Source organism: Phascolarctos cinereus, unplaced genomic scaffold, assembly GCF_003287225.1.
Source record: "Phascolarctos cinereus isolate Bilbo 61053 unplaced genomic scaffold, phaCin_HiC Scaffold_5;HRSCAF=322, whole genome shotgun sequence".
In the NCBI taxonomy this organism is placed as follows: Eukaryota; Metazoa; Chordata; class Mammalia; order Diprotodontia; family Phascolarctidae; genus Phascolarctos; species Phascolarctos cinereus.
This window is the reverse complement of record NW_027555958.1, coordinates 21,912,917-21,934,557: the sequence shown is the minus strand read 5'-3', so window position 1 is coordinate 21,934,557 and position 21,641 is coordinate 21,912,917. Positions and strand designations below refer to the sequence as shown.

General features: G+C 42.7%; 1 protein-coding gene across 16 annotated transcripts in view; it reads right to left on the bottom strand.

Annotated features, from left to right (window-relative positions):
• The window catches only part of GTF2I (general transcription factor IIi), a 94,388-nt gene that overhangs the window by 59,333 nt on the left and 13,414 nt on the right, over positions 1 to 21,641 (bottom strand). For all 16 annotated transcript variants that reach the window (XM_021005817.2, XM_021005802.2, XM_021005804.2 and 13 more), the window contains 7 exons: positions 12,063 to 12,166; positions 10,012 to 10,150; positions 8,267 to 8,401; positions 7,122 to 7,305; positions 6,900 to 6,928; positions 5,786 to 5,843; positions 5,420 to 5,460 (listed from right to left, as the gene is read on the bottom strand). In XM_021005817.2, coding sequence (XP_020861476.1) covers positions 5,420 to 5,460; positions 5,786 to 5,843; positions 6,900 to 6,928; positions 7,122 to 7,305; positions 8,267 to 8,401; positions 10,012 to 10,150; positions 12,063 to 12,161 — 685 coding nt within the window. In that variant the 5' untranslated portion in view covers positions 12,162 to 12,166. Of the gene's footprint in view, positions 1 to 5,419; positions 5,461 to 5,785; positions 5,844 to 6,899; positions 6,929 to 7,121; positions 7,306 to 8,266; positions 8,402 to 10,011; positions 10,151 to 12,062; positions 12,167 to 21,641 lie in introns of those variants that run through there.

Here is a 21,641-nt window from a genome sequence, read left to right as displayed (position 1 = left end):
GAGTAATATTTATTTGCTTCTTTACCAAATTAAACCAAATGCTAAACAGAAGGTTGAAGGGCAGATAGCGGGTGCAGTGGATAGCATGCCAGGCCTGGCTGGAGCTAGGAAGGCCTGAGTTAAAATCCAGCCTCAGATACTTACTGTGTGACCCTGGGCAAGTCACTTAACCCTTTTGCCTGTTTTCTCATCAGTAAAATGAGCTGGAGAAGGAAATGGCCAACCATTCCAGTATCTCTGCCAAGAAAACCCCAAATGGGGGCATGAAGAGTGAATGAATATGGCAGAACAACAAAACCCAATTTGAATGGGTTTTGAAAAAGCTAAAGGATCAGAATGTTAAGATTAATAAAGACACAAGCTAAACAAAAGCAAAATGGCCCCTCAATTATATAGCTTAGATGCTGTTCATTTTTTAAATGTTTTGGTTCCCTTACACTCCTAAGTTCTTATCTAAGGAACTCCTTCACAAGAAGTCCCTTGGCTGGATTCACAATTTAATCAGCAGAGAAGCCTTCAAGTCTGGGCAAACCAGAAGCGCCTCAGCACATCATTCTCCAGGGTTTTCCCACAGCCGCAAAGGGCAACAAGACTTTCTTCTCCTAGTGTGCAGCTAGTATCAGGGAGGTGCTGCAGCAGCACCTAAACTAATCCTTCTCCCCTGTGTGGAGTTCTTGGCAAGCAGTACTAAGTCCTTAATGGAGGTCCGGCCATGTCCACTAAGAACGACAACAGGCTGAGGCCTACTATCTTTTCATTTCCCTTTGGGCTGTCTTTTTAATTCTTCATCCACGCTACAATTCATAGCCATCGACAAAGAACAATGAGAGCACAAACAAGATTGGGCCTACAGTGTCGAAGATTCTGGGGAGCCTGGCCCCACTTTCCCCATGTCCTTCAGTCTCTCACCTTCTTCAGCTTCAGAAGGCAATCAGGCCCAGATACTCAGCCTGGTGAAGCATTTGTGACCAACTGCCTGCACGTCATTCAAGACACAAAGCCTTTGGACGCATTTTTGCTGCTCTAATTTCTGGGGCATTCACAGAATTATAGGACTTACAGCTGGGGAGGGCTGATATCCTCCAGCTGAGGGGTTCTTTAAACTTTTTTTACATCCTTTGGGCCTTTGGGAAATCTGGTGATATTAATGGAACCCTTCTCAGAATGTTTTTAAATGCATAAGCATAATACATAAGATTGCAAATAAAGCCAGTTATACCAAAATATACTTATTGAAATATTTTAAAAGACAAATTCACAAAATCCAATATTAAGACTCCCAAGTCCCTCATTTTACAAATAAGGATACTGAGGATCTACAAATTAAATTCCTTTGCCAAGGTCACACAACAGAAGAGCCGAGATTTGAACTCTATGTTCTAGAGCTAAATGCAAGTAGTCTGCAAATAGAAGCTTCAGGAAAACATCATCCAAACTTTTGGGATCCTTTGGTTTGGGATTTTACCCATCTTCTGCAACACTGGGAAAATTGGTTACGCTTCCTCTGGGAAGCCATGTTATTTATGTCTTACATGGAAAATAGTTCATTCTCCTTCATGAAAGGCTCTTCACCTTGTTTGTGTCATGAGCCCCCTGGCAGCCTATTAGAGCAGCCTTCAGAGAAATGTTTTAAAATGCTTGAAAGAAATGCTTAATTTCAGTGAGAAAATAATAAAAATTACATCCAACTTTACAGACCATGGACTCCAAGAGAAAGATCCTGGCCTTAGGAGGAGGCTACAAATAAATATGAGATTTTACATCTCCTGTTCCTTCCTCCACTTGTGGCTGTAAAATGTGACCACCTCCCAGTCACTACCTCCTCCCATTCTGGAGCTGTTTTTAAAGAAATGTCAGCAGTAGCGAGAGTTGAGGTCTTCCTCTTTCTGTTGTGTTTTTTTTTTGAAGTGCCAATCATGATCTTTCCTTTTTCAGAGAACCTTGGCCTCTGATACATCTTCAGAATTGATCCTGGAGTGCCTTCTGAGTTGCCAACACAAGTTGGCCAATTGGCATCTGCTTGTCCCAAATGCCCTTGGAATATTCTGGCACGGATGGGCCTCACAAGTCCCTACTAGTTCATCTTCCTGTGTGTTTTGCCAATGACTTTGTACTTGGAGAGCAGCAGGGTTATTCCGGGAGCTCACCTAGGGTATGTCATTGTGTGGGTCTGCAGGGTTAAATTTCCTTAGGAAATGCTGACTGTCAGAGTCCCCTCATTTCTCCACTTACCATTTTTCAGAGTCAGACGCTTAACAGAACAGGTCAGATCATGCTGGAGATGGACCACAGAATCTCAGGGCTGAAGGAACTAGAAAGAACATCTATTCCAACCCCCTCAATAACCTCTACCTTTGGAAAGTGGGAGGAGGTCATTGAACCTCTGCCTGGAAACCTCCAGGGAGAGGAAACCGCCTCCCCCCCAAGACAGCACACTCCTTTTTGGGATCGCTCTAATTGTTCCTGGTCTTTCCTCTCTTCTGTAATTTCCAAGTGTCTTCTGCCTTCTCACGTTCACCTGCTGCCTAATTTGATGTGTAGTCTGACCTCTGTCTCACCCAGCCCTGCTGACCCCAGGCAGACTCTGCAGTGATGACTTCTCATGCTCAGCACCACAGACTGAATGTCAGGAGGGTCCTCAGAGACACTCCGGTCCAGGGATCAGCAAACTACCCCTTTAAAAATGTAAAACCAGGCTGTGTGACCCTGGGCAAGTCACTTAACCCCATCACCTCACCAAAAAATAAAAAATAAAAAGAAATAAAAATGTAAAACCAGGGCAACTAGGTGGCACAGTAGATAGAGCACCGGCCCTGAAGTCAGGAGGACCTGAGTTCAAATCTGGCCTCAGACCAAACACTTGTGACCCTGGGCAAGTCACTTAACCCCAACTGCCTAAAAAAAAAAACATAAAACTTATTCTCAGCTCTCAGCAGTCAACAGGCTGCCATTGGCCCTCACCATCCCCTGCTCTAATCCAAACTCCTCAATTTATAGGTGAGTAAACAGGTGCAGAAAGGGGAAGCAAATTAGCTATTAAGGGCAGAATGTGGGATCCAGACCACGTCCTGTGTCTAATTCCAGTGCAAAACATTCGATAACGTCTCCCACACTATTCTACTAGAAAAACTGGAGAAATAAGCTATAACAGAGAACAACGATATGGACCTGAAACTGTTAGAATGGTCCAAGAGAAAGCTTCATTGGTTCCATGTTGACTCAGCAGAGGTTCTCCAACAAAAAGTCCCAGGAGTCTGTGCTTGGTCTTCCGCTGTTCACCCTTTTATCAAGGCACAGAGAGGGTGCTCAACAAACCCACCGATGACAAAGGCCTGGAAAGCTGAGCTGCAACACTCAACAACTGGCAGGCAGGTTTCCAAAAGGTCTTGACGACTTCCGACAGGAGATTTAATGGAAGATGAGGAGTTATAGGGATGAATGCAAGGTTTTACACATTGATCTGAAAAGCAAACTTCTGATGTCCAACACGGAGGAAGCCTGGCTACAGATGTGGGGCTTGGTGGCTCCAAAGTCAATAGGCCCAGAAAGCTAACAGGATGCTGCCCAAGACTGCATTAAACGAGCTGGAGCTGCCAGGAGTAAGGAGGCAGTGAGTAGTCCCAGTACCCCTGGCACCAGTCCTGCCAAAGTGTGACAATTACTGTGCCCAGTTCTGAGCAGGGCATTTCAGGAAGGACATTCCAGAAGGGCAACTAGCATGTGGAAAGGTCTCAAGTTTATTCCACTTGGGCAGCAGTAGAAGAAACTGAGGATAAGGGAATTAGGAAAGACTTAGGGAGAAAGCACACCTCTCTTCAAGTATCACTGCACAGAAGAGGAATTGTATTAGCTCTCTTTGGCCCCAGAAAGAAGAACCAGAGGCAGCACAAAATAATGGAGAAAACACTAAGCCTGGAATTAGGAAGACCAGCATTCAAATCCCCTGTCAGATTACTCTGTGACCCTGGGCAAGTCACTTAACCTCTGTGGGCATCCATTTTGTCGTTAATAAAATGAGGCAGTTGGATCAACGGCCTTTAAAGTCCCTCCAGCTCTAAAGCCATGATCCAATGACCTAGGAGTAAACATCCCGCTAACTCCAGTTATCCAGAAGTGAGACGACCTGCCTCAAAAGTAGTGCTTCCCTCACCAGAGGTCTTCAAGCCAAGGCCGACTGACCATCTGCTATATTATAAGGAGCATTCTTTGTTAGGTAGAGGTAGGACCAGGTAGCCAAGGAGGTCTCTGTCAACTTAGAAATTATGAGACTGCATTTCCTGCCATATCCTTATCTTTTTCCTTAAAAAAGTATGGCCAGATAGGAACTAGGCCAGTAAGGTCACGAATTAATAATTCATTTATAAAATTATGAGAGAGAAGCAGGCACACCAGCTTCCTTGGGTACTCACCAGGAAAGATCACGATTGGCAAAAGTGGTTCCTGGGCATAGGGTAGCGTGAGGGCAGGGCACAGGGTGGGGGGGAGGGAGAAGCAGAGTGCATTACGCACAAAGCAATGGTTTTGGGATGGGAGCTCTCAGCAGCACAGACCCAGGGAAAAAGGAAGAGGGCAGGCATCAGAAGTTTGAGGGTTTCGGGGAGAACAGACCAATGCCTATCTGGGCCACCTTGGGCTTAATTCATTAACGTGCCCAAATATCTCAAAGTGACTGGTAGAACTTCAAAGTTACCAGCTCCTTTTGGATATTCTGCTGATCTGTCTGGAGCTGTGGAGGTATGGATTTAGTACGGAATTTACACAGCACAGGACCAGAACCCTGACAGCAGACCTAGATGGTTCTCCCCAATTTGGCACATATTACCAGTTGTCAATTTTGGTTAACAAATGATACAATTTGTAAATGATGCTCCTCTGATCTTTAGGATGGTCTGTGCATGACTTTGAGGTTCCCCTTCATAATCTTATTTCCTGCTCAAACTTACTGACTAGAAGTGAGGGGGACAGAAGAAGAGGACAGAATAAGACACAATTTTAACCAGAAGCTAGAATCAATCCAGGATCACTTGGAAGGCAGCTGGGTGGCAAAGTGGACAGAGTGTCGGGTGTTTGTGATTCTGGGCAAGTCCTGAACCTCCCTCAGCCACTGCTCCCACATCGATAAAAAAGGGCTGTTCAAATCAAATCCAAGTAGGTAATGCATATAAAGCACTTGCCAACCTTAGCCTCCCATCAATGTGAGCTGTGATTTCTTAATTTTAAAATGATCCTTCTGAATCCTACCTCTGACCCACCAAGTGTACATCGGGTCATCTGTTCTGATTATTTCATACTTATGAAATGCTCCTACTTACCACCAAATAAATGCATACAACCATAGCCCTTCCTTTGTGTGAAGAGAGCTATGAAAGCATTTAGCTTTCTATTTTACTTTTTAAAAATCCTAATTAATTATACATACCAGAATCTTCAGTCGGCTCGGTTTTCACTTTGATAGGACAACTAAAAGAAAAGAGATACGGTAAAAAAAAAAAATAACACATGCTTCTATGCTGAAACAACTGCAAGCAACCTTGCTGGTACTTGGGGACCAGCTACACTGGATTGGTCACAATGGTGCACAATGCCTGAGTCTGAATTTAAAAACTAACCTGCGAGCATTTATTTACTGGATAAATATTCTCCATGAAAGGGTAGCAATGTCATTTCCCCCAAATGTAATGTTAAAATCTGTATACATCTAAAGCGCCTTTCTAACAGTGTTACAAAAAAAAAAAAAGAACCACCATTCTTCCACTCTTTTGAGTTTTGAGTAAATAACCCTTACCTTCCACCTGGGGATGATATTCTCGAGCGTTCCGAGTCAGTGACAGATACACGACCACCTGGAAGGGAAAAAGGAGTTACACCATACTGCCATGAAATAGACTTTAAATTTCCCAAAGCACCTGACATTTCTTAAGAGATATCAGGAAAACAAGAAGAAGGTAAACATATTTTGTAGATGAATGACAGAAGCAAAGTTAGGAGTTGAAATTCTAATAATCCCTAACAACTTTTTGTATTGCCTGCCTCTACACATTTCTGAATTCCCATGCCTTTTCATGGCAGTGGCATTTCAAACAGAACCTGAGAAGCTGGAGAACATACTCCTTACAGAGTCATGAAAAGACAAGTCAACGCAGCAGCAGAGGGACCAATCATTCCTGGATGTGGCTACTAATGGTCTAACAACAGATGTGACTTACGGCTCCTCCCCCCATGACCAGACAGCCTAGCATTGCAACAAGTACACGCTGCAAACCTCTCTTTTCCCTCTGAACTCCAAGGGTAAGAATAAGCAAGAGTGAAACCTCCCTCACCCATAAGACACTGCAGCAAGAGATTACTCTGCCAGGATAAAATGTCGTCATAGTGAGAACAAGAAAATGAAAGGTTACTCTGTTCCCTCTCACTTACAGCTGCCTTTCCTTACAGATTTCTTACTAGGCCTTTCTTAAGCTCCTTTATGACATCAGTTTAAAAGTAATCTGATCACCATCTTCAGAGCTTCAGACCTAAGTAGAAAAAAGCTTACTTAAAATAATGCCCTGAAATCCCAAGAGTCCAAAGCTCTTCCACATCCAATCTCTCCTCTCCTCCCAACATCTCTGAGAAGCAGGGGAGGTTTAGGAGAGCCATTTTGTTAGGGGAGACATGGAGGGAGAGCCGTCTTGCTGGAGAATCCCAAGGGAAGCAGAGCTGCCAGGAAAGGGGGCCTCAAGTTTCCGGATCGTCCAGCCTGTGCTCTTCCTACCACCTCTGCAAACAGGAGAATCCCCCAGCGGCAGAGACTTGCAAATAGCTTTTTAAAAGCGAGAAACCAGAAACTGGATGAAGAAAATCATGGGGCTGATTTGGTGCCCAGATTAACAACCTTCTAGGAGTAAGGAGCCACTTACCCAGCTGCTTCTTTGGCTCCAGGAAAGGTCTGCATGAAAATAAAGAAAAACCATCACTCAACATTATTCACGCGGCTATATACAACTGGCCTATAAACTGAACATCATTACCAATGACAAGAAGCTGTGAGAAAGAGCCAAGAGAGGACCCTCCAGGAGAGATCTGTTCTCTAGCAGGGCAATGGCAGGTCAGAGGCCTGCTAGAGAAGAAAGCACAGTTACCTCTTGATGATGAAAGAAATCCCAGCCTTGTTCTCCAAAATCCACTTCAGAGTGGTGACATCATAGTTTTCTGGATGCTTGAAAGCCACTCCCTCAGGAAGGCCCTGCACCACCACGGCAGACTGGTCCCTCAGCATCTTCTCATACGGAACAGGCACCACTGTGGACTTGCCTAAGGCTTTACCTAGGGGCACAAAAAGGGACAGGGACCATAAAGACCTAGCAGATGAATTCCAATGTCTGCAACATGTGTGCATGAGGACACTCAGAAATCATGGAAATGCCCCACATCCTCAAACGACAACTTGACTGTCAGACCTTTCATTGTAAAACCACCTCAGAGCTGAAGGGGAGGGGAGCAGCGCTGATATTCTCTTTGCCCAATGGGGCAGTCAGACCCACTGAACGATACCTCAGGCTGGGCCTCATCGGCCACTTCTGCTGGGCCCCTGGGAAACAAAGGCATGCCAAAGCAGACACACTTCCAAGTATTAGGTGGTTTTAAGCCATTTTTCTCTTACCCAAAAAACTACTGGTAAACATGCCCTACAGCTGAACAATCAACTTCCTAACATGCTCTAGAGCCTGATCTGGACTTGGAATCCCATTCCCCAGAGGCAGGTTTAGCATTCAGCCACAGCAGACATGGGATTTATACGTACACTCCCACATAACTCTCCTCCAAACAACAAACCTAGGCTAGCCACTTGCCTGCCTTGCTGGGGGCTTCTCATGCCACGTGACTGGCTTGGCCAAAGTCTGGACGCACAGTTTCATCCTTCAAGCAAACAACAGATACCTCTAAGAGGTGCTTTGCCTAGCAACATGGAACCCCAAATAGCAACAACGACAAGGGCGGAAAACATTATTGTTTATTGACTAGGGAAGGCACAAATCTTCCATGACAGCATAGAGAGCAAAATCCTTTCTTCCTTAAGACTGTTTAGTCCAGTACCTACAAATCAATCTCTTAAAATGTTTTTTTTACAAAGTTTACAAGATAAACTGAATAGTTAAAAACAAAACATCTTAAAACAGCTGCCCACTAAGTAAAACTGCCTGTGCCACGGGCTTGCTGTGTTCAGAGGAACAGCAGAGTTGGTTAACAAATGACCATTAGAAGGGCTACTTGGTGTGTACTTTACCATAGCAAAAGCAGAAATAGTCCTCCACTGTTTTTCTGAGAGTTTCAATCTCAACAGCATCGACAGTCGTCCTATTCGGGTGGGATGTGGCCCTCATCTTGTGAAGCTCTGCGGCCTTTTCACCTTCTGCGACACCTGCAATGACATAGGAAGATCAAAATCTCCTTGTTCACATTTTCACTGCGATCCAGTCACTAACATCTCAAATGGGGGAGGGGAGACTGGGGGAGAGGGAGTGGGAAGGAAAAAAACAAACAGACAACAGTGAACAAAAGTATGACTAAAAGACGGTGAAGAAGATCACGGCAGCAATCATCTTAAAATCCATAAACTACAATAAATATTTAAGGAACACAGAGAAATGTTATGAAGAACAGAGTTTGGCAATGGAAAAAGATGTACAGAAAGACTTTCCTCACGGGATCCATTCTAGGCCCTAACAGGCCTCCTCAAGAATTCTGTACCATAATTATTCCTGCCAGAAAGTAGCGTTAGGATAACATGCACCTTCATTGGTCTCTTATGGTCAAAATAGAAATTAACAAAGAAACTAACATACAAAGAAATTATATGCCCAATAATTGCATTGAATAGTCCATGACAACATATATTCTAGAGTGTTTCTCTATGGAATCTAACTACCAGTAAGTGGAAGAAACCATCAACGCCAACAAATAGACAAGGAGTCAAATATGCAAAGAAGAACAGCTCTCTCAATGCTTCTTTCTCAATTCTATTTTTTTTCTTCTTTTTTTTTGGCAATTGGGGTTAAGTGACTTGCACAGGGTCACACAGCTAGTAAATGTCAAGTGTTTGGTCTGAGGCCAGATTTGAACTCAGGTCCCTCCTGACTTCAGGGCCAGCGCTCTATCTACCTAGCTGCCCCTTCTTTCTCAATTCTAATGAGTAGAAGAATACATAACTACCTAGTAATAAAGGAAAATAATGTAAACACAGATACCAAGAGGAAAAAACCTATCTCTGTGGGTTCAGATGGCAGATGACATCAACACTAAAAATGCATATATAGAAACCATAAGGCCAAAGTATCTCCCCGACCCTAATCATATCACAAGCTACTATTACTGGCAACATCATATGCTAATATGCTACTCAGAATTCTTGTTAAATTCTGTAAAAAGGATTATAGGGCTAGCTATCCAATTAGCCATGGGCACTGATGACCTGCTAATCTTAAGTCATCAATTAGCTACTCTCTTTACTGTTTGACAAGATGTCTCACACTGGATTCCCATCCCTGATAATGGAGAGATAGCCCAGTCAGGTAGCAGAGGTAGGCTGTTTTATATGCCAGACACCCCCTATCACAAATTGTTTTCTTCCTTCCCTGGTTTCAATAGAACTCTCTATCAGTCAGTACTTGGTAGGATGCTCTCCTTGTACACAATTTACACAGAAAGAAGGGAAAACTACAAAAACATATATATAGCAGTTCTCTCTATCCTATGGCATATTGTAAAACTTAGGTTTGCCTTAGGAAAGACACCTCTCTGCCTTACCCTAAAGCTGTTTCATACGCTAACCCAGCATACAGTCTTAAACCCATGTAACCCTTTCCTTTAGACCGTTCAACATTCATCAGTCTCCTAACACCCAGAATTTCAGTCATTAGCCATCACGGTACTCTCTGCTGAGCTGAAGGAGTCAAGTATGGACAATCTTTTAAGTATGAATGCTGAAATCCACCATCTATGAAGTACAAGAGACATTGGATAAGCACTTACAATATTTTACAAAATCCTTCTGAAAATCTTTCCTGGTGTTGACAAAAGCCCGTCCTCGCTCAGTGCCAACAACAAAAACATCTGTCTCATACACAGCAATGCAGGCTACTTCTGCCTTTGATTTGGCAAGTTCTTTACACTAAAACAAAAAAAAAATAAGTCTCAGATAAAAATCGTACACACATACACAAACATAAACAAGTGTTATATTTAATGAATCACAAAAAACTAGATGATTCCCAGCAAATAATAAGGAGAGTATTATATGTTCAAGGAAAAGTGGCTACTTTCTACCCATGCTTTTATGGCCCACAGGAGTGATTTCAATCCTTTTGGATTGGGACATGCTAATCACTTTTATTCCATATCCAAACCACTACTGGAACATATTAATTTTTAAAAACTGAAGTGAATAATTTAAAAAGTGGATTTGACATATATGAAATTTTATTCTTTTGTGCATACCTAGACATCCCTTTAGAGTTAACTAAGCCATGGCTAGGAGTCACTTGATCTCAAATGATGGCAACCATGTACCTACACGTACCTGACTATTACTCTTAATTCATTCTAACAATGTAGACTTCAAAGGTACTAACTATCAAAAGAAGCTGTGCTTTAAACTGTTATCCCAGTCGTGGCACGGTCATCACGCAGCCATACTCTCATTCTGTCCACATTCAGGAAAAACTAGAGCGTGTTGGGCCAGTTCAGTTAGCAGTAGAAACCTGTGCTCACAGAGTATTTCCCAGGACAAAGCCAGGTACCGGTGAATGTGAAAGCTTGGCTTCAGAGGAACACTGCTTTAAGCACCCGAATGAAGCAGCGATCACAACCCTCAGTCAAAGGTATTCAAAGGGCATCTGATTCAGATCTTCATCTTCTAAATGACTGACATGGGAACAGTGATCTTATCCTTTCTTTGAGGACAACTGAAGGAATGCAGGCAGAGAACAAAAGGGGTGGCTTGTCCAAGGTCCTGGGATGAGGACAAGACTGCTCCAAGAAAGACTCCACCATCCATGCCTTAGGACCCAAGGATCCTAACACCTACGATAATTTTGTGAACAAGAGCATTTTATAAAATTACCTTCATTTCTACAGAATTGCCAAATAGCCCTGTTTCAATTAAAGTAAACCACAAATAAGGTTCACATTATATTGATAAAACAGAAATCAGTAGCATTCTGAAGGAAATGCTGTTACAACTTTTTAAAAGCTTTTTTTTTTGACAATTTAGCTTGAGAGATATATTATGCCATAAAACCTGGAAAAAGAAACCAGATGAATCAGAAGGAATATGGAATCAGACTGTTGTATAATATCTTACAGCCATATAGCTTAGGGCCACTCATGTTAGTTTACCAACAGTATCAGTACAAATGATTAAACCTGATCCTTTTTTATTCTGAATCAACTATAATTTAAGTCTGTAAGACATCACAATCAGATCACGTACTATCCTAGCATAATGTGCACGATATAGAAGGCAGGGAGGAAATGTTTCATCAACTTGTTAAAAACTTTAATTATACAATGTGATTGAGTGGTGGGTTATTTTTTTAAAATGATCCTGAGAAATAATGCAGAAATTTAACCATTAACAACACATAATTTAATCATGTTGAAAGAGATGATTTCAAATAAATCATGAAAAAATGGACAGATGAGAAATACTACCATGCCATGCTATACAAATTCATTGATTCTACAACAATTTTAAATACAAATTCAAAGTTAGCATAAAGGTGGATTCACCACTTAAAGTTTAGGGAAACTTTCTCAATCATGTCAATAACGAAATGAGTACTAAATTCTAAAAAGTAAATGAATGTACATGTTTTAAAAAAAAAAAAAAACACCCTCATTCATTGCCAAGATCACTGCACCCTTTGGAAAAAGACAGAATCCAGCAATGAAGCTCAAGTGGGCTATCAAGCAGCTGTGCTACTGGATTTCACAAAAACCCAGTCTAATCCATGACCTAAGTGTCATGAGACATGATCACCCCAATACGTTTATAAAGGTAACTAACATTAGTTCCATCTTACCATTGACTCAAGGGCAGACATGAGGAACGTGACCACCATTCTGCTCTCTGAAGATTCCTCGTCATCAACTGACACTGTAGACATTGCAACTTGCGCCATGATTCCTGAAATGGAAACAAAATGGGGAACTGAATAAGAAAGTTTTTAATTATGGAAGAGACAGGCTCACTCTTAGAAACCATTCTAATACCATCGTTTTACACATAAGGAAACTAGGGCCCAGAGAGAAGATATCACTTACCCCAAGTTCACACAAGGAAACTGTCACAACCCAAAGAACCAGAGGGAGCTCTCTGCATATACAACACTGCCTCTCAGTCTCAATCCAGGAAGCAATAACAATGTCCCAAGACCTGTTTTACTTTCCTTGTAAGGGAGGACAACCCATTCCTTGTTCCCTACTGAAGGCTCAGTCATAATTTAGGGGGCACCCTGTTCCACATTCCAGACTCAAAAGAAGCAACAAATTCTCCTTTCTCCCAATCTACCCAGGAACCAAAAATGGAAAAATTGTCACTGAGCTTACAGCTTTCACTGCCACTACTCAGTCAATTTTAGGCAAGATTACAAATACATGCACCACATCTGAGGTTACTGTAACAGGCCTTAGGGAAAATTCAACAGACAATAAAACACCCAGATGGCTCTCCAGCCCCATACTGCTACTCTGCAAACCAAACTTTTATGAATTTATCCAACTTCTAAATGGCCTAAGAGTTGGAAAGGCCCTTAGAGGTTCTCTAGTCCAACTCTCTGATTTTACATATGAGGAAATTGAGGACTAGAAAGGGGAAATGACTTGGTTTGGTTCCAACTTTTTCTCCCTATCAACAAATAATGAAATATTCATATGAGACTTAAAACTTATACATTCAAATCTGTATAATTTTGTCACATATAAAACCATAAATAACATTATATATAGTAGAACAACCTTAAGAAGCATTCTGTTTCACAAAGCAGGATTCCACTATAATAGCACAGATGACATCATTTGATTAAGCATTTATTAAATGCTTAAAATGTACCTGGCACTGTGCTAAACACATTACAAATATAATCTCATTTGATTCTCACAACGACCCTGTAAGGTAGGTGCTATTATTATCCCTATTTTACAGTTGAGGAAAACTGAGGCAAAAAGCTTTTAAGTGGCTTGCCTGAGGCCATACAGCTATTCCATGTGTAAGACTAAATTTGAACTCAGGTCTTCCTGACTCCAGTCTAGGCCAAGAGTTCTAAACGCTGTGCCAGCTGGAGGAGAGCAGAAGGAACCCTCGGGGAATGCCTTCCATTTTTTCAGTGAAGTATGAAGAGGGGTTCTTAGGAATGCTGTGAAAGACTTAAGAAGAGCTGCCTGGGTAGGTCAGTGAAGGTGACCTGATTGCCCAAGGGGTGGAGAAAGGGAAGGGAGGAGAATGTAGCCAGAAAGGGGATGGGGGGGCACGCAAAGATCACACTGAAGATGAAAAGTAGGGCATAGAACAGGATGGAACAGTAAAAGCTTACCATCAAATAAAGGAACTGTGGAGTTTGTGAACGTGGAAGTGGAACACTTGGGAGGGATGACAAGATCAAGGAAGTAGCCCTATTTTTAAAGCAGGTAAGCGTCACCAAATAAATGGAGCTTGATTGGAAACCCTTTTGAAACAGCCAAACTACTAGGAAACCTGTTCATGCTTTTTCTCTCCTCCACCCACCTCCTAGCAGGGGGAAGGCCAAGGTCCTCGTCTCTTCTCCCCAATCCCTTCCATTCACCCCCAAATTCCTGCTCAGTCCACTTTTTTGCATCTACTTCCTTCTCTCCACACACAGGGCCCTCACCCTAACTCAGGCTCTCCCTGCCCGACACGGTCTACCCACTTCCAATTGCACTCCTCCCCATCTACTTTTCACATAGCTGCCAATCTGATATTCCTAAAGCATGCCTGACCATGTAACTCACACATCCTACAGTCCTGTCAGAGCCACCTTCTCAGCATTTCCCTTCTCCCATGCCTTTGCACTGGCCATCCCTCAAGCCTAGAACACCCTCCTTTCCTCACTACTTCTGCCTCTGAATTACAATCACCAGCTTTCCTTCACTATCCCCTCACACAGAGACCTCTTGCCTTCCTCCTTCAGAACCACTCTAGTGCCACAGACTGCCTCCTACAAATTACTGTGTATTCACTTCTTACATTTACATGTTTCTCCTAACAGAATATAACCCCTGAGTGAAGGAATGCTTTCTTGTGTTCACTTTGAATACACAGTGCCTGGGACACATAAACACTTGTTCATTGATGTAGTTAATTCATACGGGGGCCGCCAGGTGGCGTAGTGGATAGAGTGCCAGACCTGGAGACAGCAAAACTCTTCCTCCTGAGTTCAAATTTAGCCTCAAACACTTCCTAGCCGTGTGACCCTGGGCAAGTCATTTCACCCTGTTTGCCTCCATTTCCCAATCTATAAAATGAGCTGGAGAAGGAAATGGTAAACCACTCCAGTATCTTTGCTGAGAAAACCCCAAACGGGGTCACAAAGAGTTGGACACGACTGAAAAAACAACTCAACAACAAACAAAATTCAAATGGACTCAAATTTTACTTTTTATTCACCAAACGTATTCCCAATAATGACATTAGCTCTTATTATTTTTCACAAAGCGAGTCTCATTTTAACTCAAACGTCTCAATAATAAAGAAACAAACATGTCCCTACTTGACAAATGTAAACGATTTTTGCCTTGGTTAAAAAAAAGCAAGAATGTAAGCCAGTTGAGGTCAGGGAGTCCCTTCTTTGTTGGTTCTTTGTATCTGCATCCCCAGTGCTTAGCACGGCGCTTGTGCTACTAAGTACGCAAGTTATATAATAAACGCTTTATCCAATAGAAAAATAAAAAAGCATTTAACATAAAAAACAGTCAACTGGGGCAGAGGAAAATCCCGTTTTCTAACTACCTGTCTCATATTTTCTTTCCACTCCCTCAAGTCTTTTCTTGGGGAACAATTTACAACATGATTTAAACCGAAAAAATATATGAGGCACAACAGTTAAGAAAGAATATGCGGTCGTAATTTTAAGAAAGAACTGATCCCACCTCCATCAATCTCTTTCCAATTTGTCCCATCCTCTCCCTTCCCAACGTCCTCATTACCACTCATCTGGACTATGACTAGCAACTTCCTTGCTTTCTGGCATTCCCCATTCCAATCCAACCTCTGTGCCGCTGGCAAAGTAAGGTTCCCAAAACATTCTTATGACAAAGGCATCATTTTATTATTTCACATAATTTGAAGCCTTGACCTTAAGTTTTATTGCATGGCTTTTTGTTTATTTTTTTTTAAATCGTAACTGTAAACGGCAGGAGTTCCACCTACGCAGGCCAAGTCTGACGCTGCTGTCCAGCTCAAGTAAAATATACTCATGGGTTAAGTAGACTCCAATGCAGGAAACAAGTTTCTAAGAAAGGCAAGTTGGGGGATCCCCCAAGGACTGAAGAAAATCTTGTGGCCTGAGGAAAGTTTCATTTTTTCCAGGGGATTTTTTTTGGGGTGGAGGAAAGACAGAGCAAGGGAAGAAATGAACCTGAGAAGGAAGGCAATGAAGACCACTCAGTCCCCTGTGCACTCTAACCAAAACACCCAATTTCAGATTGGGAAATTTTCCTATAGGCACATATAACTTCATAATGAAATGCTATTCAAAAATAAAATTTACTTTCCTGGAATGAATCTAATCCCATAAACAACACCTTTTAACCTCCGAGGAGGCACAAAACAAACTGAATCTCTTTACTTCTCTACATGGGTTTTTGTTGTTTTGAGTGGCAGTCAAATCAAAAGCTTTTGTCACAATTGTACGCTCAGGACAGTATAACTCATGAGATGACTCACGCTAGCACAGCCATATCCAGCTGAGATATTTTCATCAAATTCACAACCTGTTATTATACTTCCTGATTTTTTTCTTGTAACCTATGCACTCCTCAAACTTAAACTGTGTGTATGCCATTTTTTCATCTCTCTTCAGTTTGACTTAGAACCCTATCATGTTCAAGTTGGAAGGAATACTGCAGATTATTTAGTCTGAGAATCAGTCACCTTTTAAGGAAGAAGAGCCATAGCAGAGTCTGATGGCAGCTGCCGACTGGCACATCCATTAGAAAGGACAGTCAGGCAACCCAGAGCAGCCATGCTAGGGACCTCACTGCAACCTCACCTGGACTAGCTCATACACACTAAAAGAATACAATACAGTCTAAAATAACATGGATTTCATATAATAATTTATTCATAATTATTTACCTTTCAATAATTACTTATTTCAATGAAAATAATCTCATTTAAGTATGTTACACTGAATATTTCTAAAGAAAATATGAAATGAAGAAACAGACTATTTCTATTTCTATTAATCTGACTTCAATGCTTGCATTGCCTTGGGAGATGCTCAAAGTAAACGTGTCAAGACTGATAGCTGGCTTCTCAAAGTCACACTTTATATCAGAAAACTGCTGTTCACAGCAGTAAGACTACAGCAAAAATTAAGCTGGAATCTGCTTATTTTTCGACTGACCACAGATTTCTAGTAAACAATCTTTTTTTTTTTGAACCACTATGAAGGTGTTTCTCTAACAGCTGTGAATGTTTCCCCTCACTTACAATTTCCCAAAATGGAGTCAGTCCAGCTGCCCTTCTGTGATTTCATCCAACTGGCCAGAGGATGCTTTTGGCTGCACTCTGCCTCTCCTCCCCTGGATTTTTGCAGGGCTTCTCAGTCTGATATTTCATACCCTCACACTCTTGGCACAAAATGTCATTCTATAATTTCTTATTTTATTGTTCATTTCCTCATATAAATGAGACCCAGCAGGAGTGCAGCCAAACTTGATATCAGTGCGTAAGATTCAACTCATTTGGTACGAAACTTGGGGAATTCATTGTTTTTCCTTTCCTGTTATCATTTCCACCCTTGAAAATATTTCACAACATTGCTGTGGCATCAGGCTGTATAGAATAAACAGTGGGCCAAAATAAAAAAATATCAACAGTGCTAAAACTTCTCAACCCAACAAGCCAAGGCCAGCTGAGGCTAAGCAGGAGGGCCCCTGCTCCAGGCAGGCAAAAGGGCAGCCAACGTATGGAGGCCACCAAGTTAGGAACAAGCCTGTGCAGCCTATAAAAGCAGAAAGAGATGGTCCAGGCTTCCTAGACTTGACCTCTACTGCCACGCGGAATGCACTGATTAACGAAAGGAGGACAGGGGAAATCCCTTTGTGGCTGCATCTCTGTTCCCCACTGCTCTGGGGGGCCCTAGGGAGTCTCCTCCATACTGCCAGAACCCTGAGAGCACTTTCTGTCCTTGACAATGCCTTCTAAGCCCTTCCGTAGGCATACCTTCAGGATGTGTCTGGTCCCAGGGCTCTGGCGGTTAGAAGCTAGGGGACCCTGCGAGTAGGCAGCAAAAGGCCCAGGACTTAGTTCATCCAAGAAATAGGGCCCTGGAAAACTAACCTGGTTTGCCAAGACCCTTGAGCCTTATACAAATCTATCACTTCTTCACTGGTGGAAAACATTACCAGACACATTTGAAGAAATGTTGATGACAGAGTCTTAAAACAGTTGGTAATAGATATTAATGTCCTCTCAGTCAAGAATTAAGGGTTTCCCGAGGGTAGTATTCACACTGCACATAATACAAAAGTGACTGCCCCAAACTAAAGTAAATCAACACACAAGGTACATCCATTTGCTTATTTTTGCTGAAAATACTCATCTACTAATCCAGTCCGATCCTCTTATTTTCGACACAGGAGGAAACTGAGACCTAGAGAGCTTCTGTGATTTGCCAAGAATCGTACAATGGACATTAGAGATAGGACTACAATTTAGGTTCCCAACTGCTAACTGCCTCTTTGAGAGGCAATACAAATAGCGACCAGAAAGCCCACCTCTATGATCCCTCCTAGCTCTTGAGCCATAATCTGAGTCAGGAAGACCTGGGCTTGCGTCCTGCCCCTGACACATACTGGCCAGATAAGCCTGAGCAAGTCACAATGTTCCAAGCCCTGCAGATAGAAGTCTAATAAGCCAGGCTGCCTCTCTTGACTTTTTTATTTATTAGCTGATGGGAGAAAAAAAGTAATCTATCAAATCAATCTTTGTGCAAGTATGCACAATGGCTGTGGTGGCAGATGCTGGTCAATCTTAATGAAAAAGAAAATTATCCATCACTCCCAATATATCCTTTAGTCCTAATTTGTGAAATCCTGGTCAGAAGAATTTACTTTACCCCAAAAGTAAGTTCTGAAACTTTAGTGAATTATCCTCACATCAACTATAACTAAAATAGCACATTCTATTTTAAAAAGAGGTTCAATTATTAAAAAAAAAAATGAGTTTTAAAAGCACATTTGTCTTAATGAATATATTACTTATGTTGGAAAGCAACAATGACAGGCACTGAAGAGCACACAAGCCCCCTTCTGTAACGTTGGGAAGATCTTCACAATGGGTGAATTTAAGGGACAACAAATTCAGTAAAACCTGGGGCTATTCACCTCTAGAAAAATAGAAATGCCCCTTCTGGCCAATGAGCAGTGAATGAAACTGAACAATCTTTTGCAGTCTCATTCAAAGGCCCCAAAGTCAGGCAGCTTAGGCCACACAAGAGTTCTGCAGACTGAGGGGCTTGCAGTTTTCTCAATTAGCTGGAGTTTTGAACATGCAATCAAAACCTGGACTGGTTTTCAGTGAAAGCAAATCAGAAACTTCAAATTTCCTTCATATAATGAACTCTGCCTTCCCTTTTCTAAGAAAAAAATTAATGATATTAAACCCAGATATAGGACTGATAAATCCTGTGTAACTCAAATCAACAATATTAAACTCCTACTTATGTAGTACGTTCAGGCTTTAAAAGATGGTTAGGATTTCAAATAGGGAGACACCGTAGACACCCCTTCAAGGCTGGATGTGGTCCAGTTTGGCTCCTAGAATAATGGAGGACTTAGCATTAGAGGATGGAGGCTCTACAACTCACTCCCTTGTGTGATCTTGGGCCAATTTTCCTTCCCATCCCTGGGCCTCAGTTTCCTCCTATGTAAAATGATGGAGTTGGACTAGATGGCTTGCCAAGGCCCTTCCAGATCTAAATCTGTGATGAGAGGAACAGGATAGAAGCAGATAGAGGCGGACTGTTTAAGTTCTGGGGGCTCGGGACAAGTCAACTGCATTCTGGTCCACAGACAACAGGGGACCTAGAAGGATCCTGAAGAGAAGCTCTGTATCAGCTCTAAAAGCCTAGAGCCCCACTAGAAGTTAACAGGGCCCTTACACGTGGGCCAGCCATAACCATCTAACCCACACAAAGATGGCTGACAAGGGTCAGGGTGGCCCTCATGGCTGCACTCTAGGGTCTTTGGTCTGGGCAGCTCCTTCGAGCTCAATCATCAGTGAGATGCCCAGATCTGGATGGCCAGCCCAAAGCTCTGGCACCGTTACCAGCCTACAGCTCTAACTGCCCACTGGATGCCCACTGACACCTCCAACTGAACATAATCCAATCACTCCCTCCCCTCCACACCCAGTCAGTACCTCTAAGACTACTGACAGCCTCCTGCTTGGTCTCCCTGCCTCCAGGCTCTTCCTAATCCAGTCTACCCTCTGCACACTTGCCAAAGTTATCTCCCTAAATCACAGGTCGAATACTGCAACCCTTACCCCGCTGGAACCTTCAATGGCTCCCTCCTAACTAGGGGATCAACATGTGCATTATAAGCTCTTCTAACTTGGCATCTAAAAGCCTTTTCACAAATGTGATTTGTCTAAAAACTATGTCTGCTATAAGGAAAGGCTTTTATGGCCGGGGAAGGGGGAGTTAGATGGGGATACTAAAGGACTGTAAGACGGATGCAAGGAAGAAATGCCAATGAGATATTTTTGTTCAAAGCAGCATTAATCGAAGCTGCCTGTTTCGTAGACAAGCCTCTTTCTCTAGTCTGCATTCCAGGCCAAACCAGTCTTCTCACAATTCCGTCTCTTGCCTTCACACCTCTATCCAAGCCATCCATCCCCGGGGCCTGGAAGCCTCCTTCCTCCTAATCTGCCTCCTCCATGAGGGATATCAAACCCCGGGAACCTGGTACTGCCTGGAGGACTGGCACCTCTGTCCTCCATGACGCTTTCCCTGACCGCCCTGCTGCTGGTGCCTGCACTCTGTACGTTCTTTAAAGTGCACACGCTGCATTCCCAACAGAACCTGAGCTCTTCGAAGGCAGCAACTGCTCCGCAGTCATCTTTGTCTTCCCAGCATCTAACTCGGTGCCTGACAAGCTTCATGGCCATGCCTAGTGTCCCCTTTCTAGAAGACTGACTCTTCACGGATGATGATGTATACTCTTCCTCGCCATGTCTCCCCTCATCTCCAACTTTGTACAGGTTTCTTCCGCGCCTCATAGGGAGGCTATGCCAACAAAATCACTCTTCCTGGGACCTTTCACCTCAGGACCCTGGATTATAAACTCTTGGAGGCAATTTATGTTCAATTACTTGGGCACCCCCTCTCCCCTTAGTCTGGATGAAATTCCATGGTGCCACAGAGGGGTTCCCAAGTCTGCAAAGGCCTCTCTAGGGAGCCCCGTAGGTATCCTTATCATCACCAGAAAGCTGCCCACAGCAACTCAGTAAAACAAGTTGCTGAGGAAGATGGGGTGGGTGGAAATGGGAGTGCTTTTGTACAGGCTCATCCAAAGGCAAAGAATTACATTCTTCTGCCATATTAAAGCAGATCACCTCTTCAGCCCCTCGCACAATGTTTTATATGACAGCCATTCACATACTTGCTCAATTAAATAATTTTAACATGAAAAATATTCTAAAATAAATTATTTTTCCCTAATGAGTTATCATCACAAAGATTAATGGTCATTTCCTGGCTAATCCTGAAATTAATGGGGCGGGTGGGTGGCAACGTGGCTAGAGTGCAGCCAGGAAGACCCATCTTCCTAAACTCGAATCTGGCCTCAGACACTTCCTAGTCGTGTGACCCTGGCCAAGTCACTTAACCCTCTCTACCTCCACTTCCTCATCTGCCAAATGAACTGGAGAAGGAAATGGCAAACCTTTCCAGTATCTTTGCCAAGAAAACCCCAAATGGGGTCATGAAGAGTCAGATACAACTGAAAAACAACTCAACAAAAAACCCTGAAATGCTAAGTTTAGTTTCAAAATGTCACAAATAATTCTACAATTATATGGTACAGAAGAGGTTGTGAAGTCAAAGAAACTGAGTTTGAAATTTGACTGGTGTAACCTCAATCACCCTATATAACCTCTTTTTGCCTCGGTTTCCTCATTGTAAAATCTATGGTAGCATGACTCTATTAGAGCCCTTCCTCTGCATCAGCCACCATACGCTAAAAGCTGCAGAGACAGAATCCAAAACCAAACAGTCCTTGCCCCTCCAGGGGGATCCAACCTGGACACAGAGAAGGGTCCACAGAGTGTTTGAAGGAGGAAGAACGCAAGCAGCTGGAGCAGCAGGAAGGGAGACGCATTAAAGGCATCACCAAAACAGCCTTGAACAAAGTCAGTG